This window comes from Plasmodium cynomolgi (assembly GCF_000321355.1).
Source record: "Plasmodium cynomolgi strain B DNA, scaffold: 1203, whole genome shotgun sequence".
NCBI classification, from domain to species: Eukaryota; Apicomplexa; class Aconoidasida; order Haemosporida; family Plasmodiidae; genus Plasmodium; species Plasmodium cynomolgi.
Window position 1 is genome coordinate 1 of NW_004193205.1, and position 1,265 is coordinate 1,265.

The 1,265-nt window shown below is 20.7% G+C and overlaps 1 protein-coding gene across 1 annotated transcript; it reads left to right on the forward strand.

Annotated features, from left to right (window-relative positions):
- Positions 1-69: 69 nt before the first annotated feature.
- PCYB_007200 (Pv-fam-d protein) lies at positions 70-453 on the forward strand (the record flags this gene model as incomplete). Its single annotated transcript, XM_004228141.1, has 2 exons — positions 70-302; positions 408-453. The coding sequence occupies 2 exons, from the start codon at positions 70-72 to the stop codon at positions 451-453; spliced, it is 279 nt and encodes a 92-aa protein (XP_004228189.1).
- Positions 454-1,265: the final 812 nt, after the last annotated feature.

Sequence of the window (1,265 nt, forward strand, 5' to 3'; positions counted from 1 at the left end):
AGCAGATTGCTAAGGGGAGACGTAGACATAGATTTGAAAGAAAAATACGACCTCTTAAAGGATAAAATTATGAACATATTAGATGAGGATGAATGCACTTTCGAAAAGAGATTAAAATCACTGATGCAAGATTATGAATTTAAAAAACAATTTAATACAATCAGATGCAATGCGAATGTTCATAATTATGACCTGTTTTATGATACCTCTGAATGTATTGATAGTTGTGACAAATTATTTGATAAAATTAAAAATATGATGATGAAGATGGAAAATATGATAACACTCACTATAGTATCTAGGTTTAGGGTTAAGGGTTCACTTTTTATTCAGTATGTAATTTGTATATATTGTAAAAAAATACATTTTTTTTTAAATAGTTGATTTTTTATGTTCATTCTTTATAGGTTAAAAAAAAATATTATATGTAATATTAAATTGTTTAAAAGTTAATATGTGCAATTAGAAAAGACTAATAATATCAATCATTTGTGGAGCAGTGAAGAATATTAATTATATGAATAAATAATTACATTTATGAAAAGATATAAAAATATAATGTACCTATTTCAATTAATAGAAATAATATAAATTTAAAGTTGAAAACTTTTTAATGTATGTCTATATATTTGAGATAAACAATGATGTGAACCAGGTTAAGTTGTAAGGTTCCCACTTTATGGGCATTATTATAGCGTATAAATGATTATATATGTAGCAACATCAAATTTGCGGTTATTTGTTGTAATATAATATATGTTAATGAATAATAAATAATAATATATGGTTTACAACTTTGTACATGTAAGTATGTACACCTTTTAGTTTAATGAACTGTAAAATATATATAAAAGTAAATCTAATATTAGTGAGTTTATATTATTGTAATTTTTTATGAAATATAATGTTATATCAGTGTAATTAATAATAAGTATAATAATGTTCAATAAATTACATTATTCATGGCTATAATAATATTCCTTATGAAAGGTTTAATACGAAAAATTAGAAATAATGGTGTCGTATATAAGGAGTGAAAATAAATTTATTATATTTTTAATTAATTTATTCATAGTAATAATTATTTATTTGTTTTTTTTTCATTATATTTTTTGTATTTATATTTCGTTTTTATCATTATTAATGAACATGTAGTTTTATTTATGTTTTCTATGTATCAATATATTTTTTTTTACATCGAAAAATTGAGGGTTGATAATAGGTTTTTTATTAAATTGATGTTATTAATTCTTTTTTATTAAAAA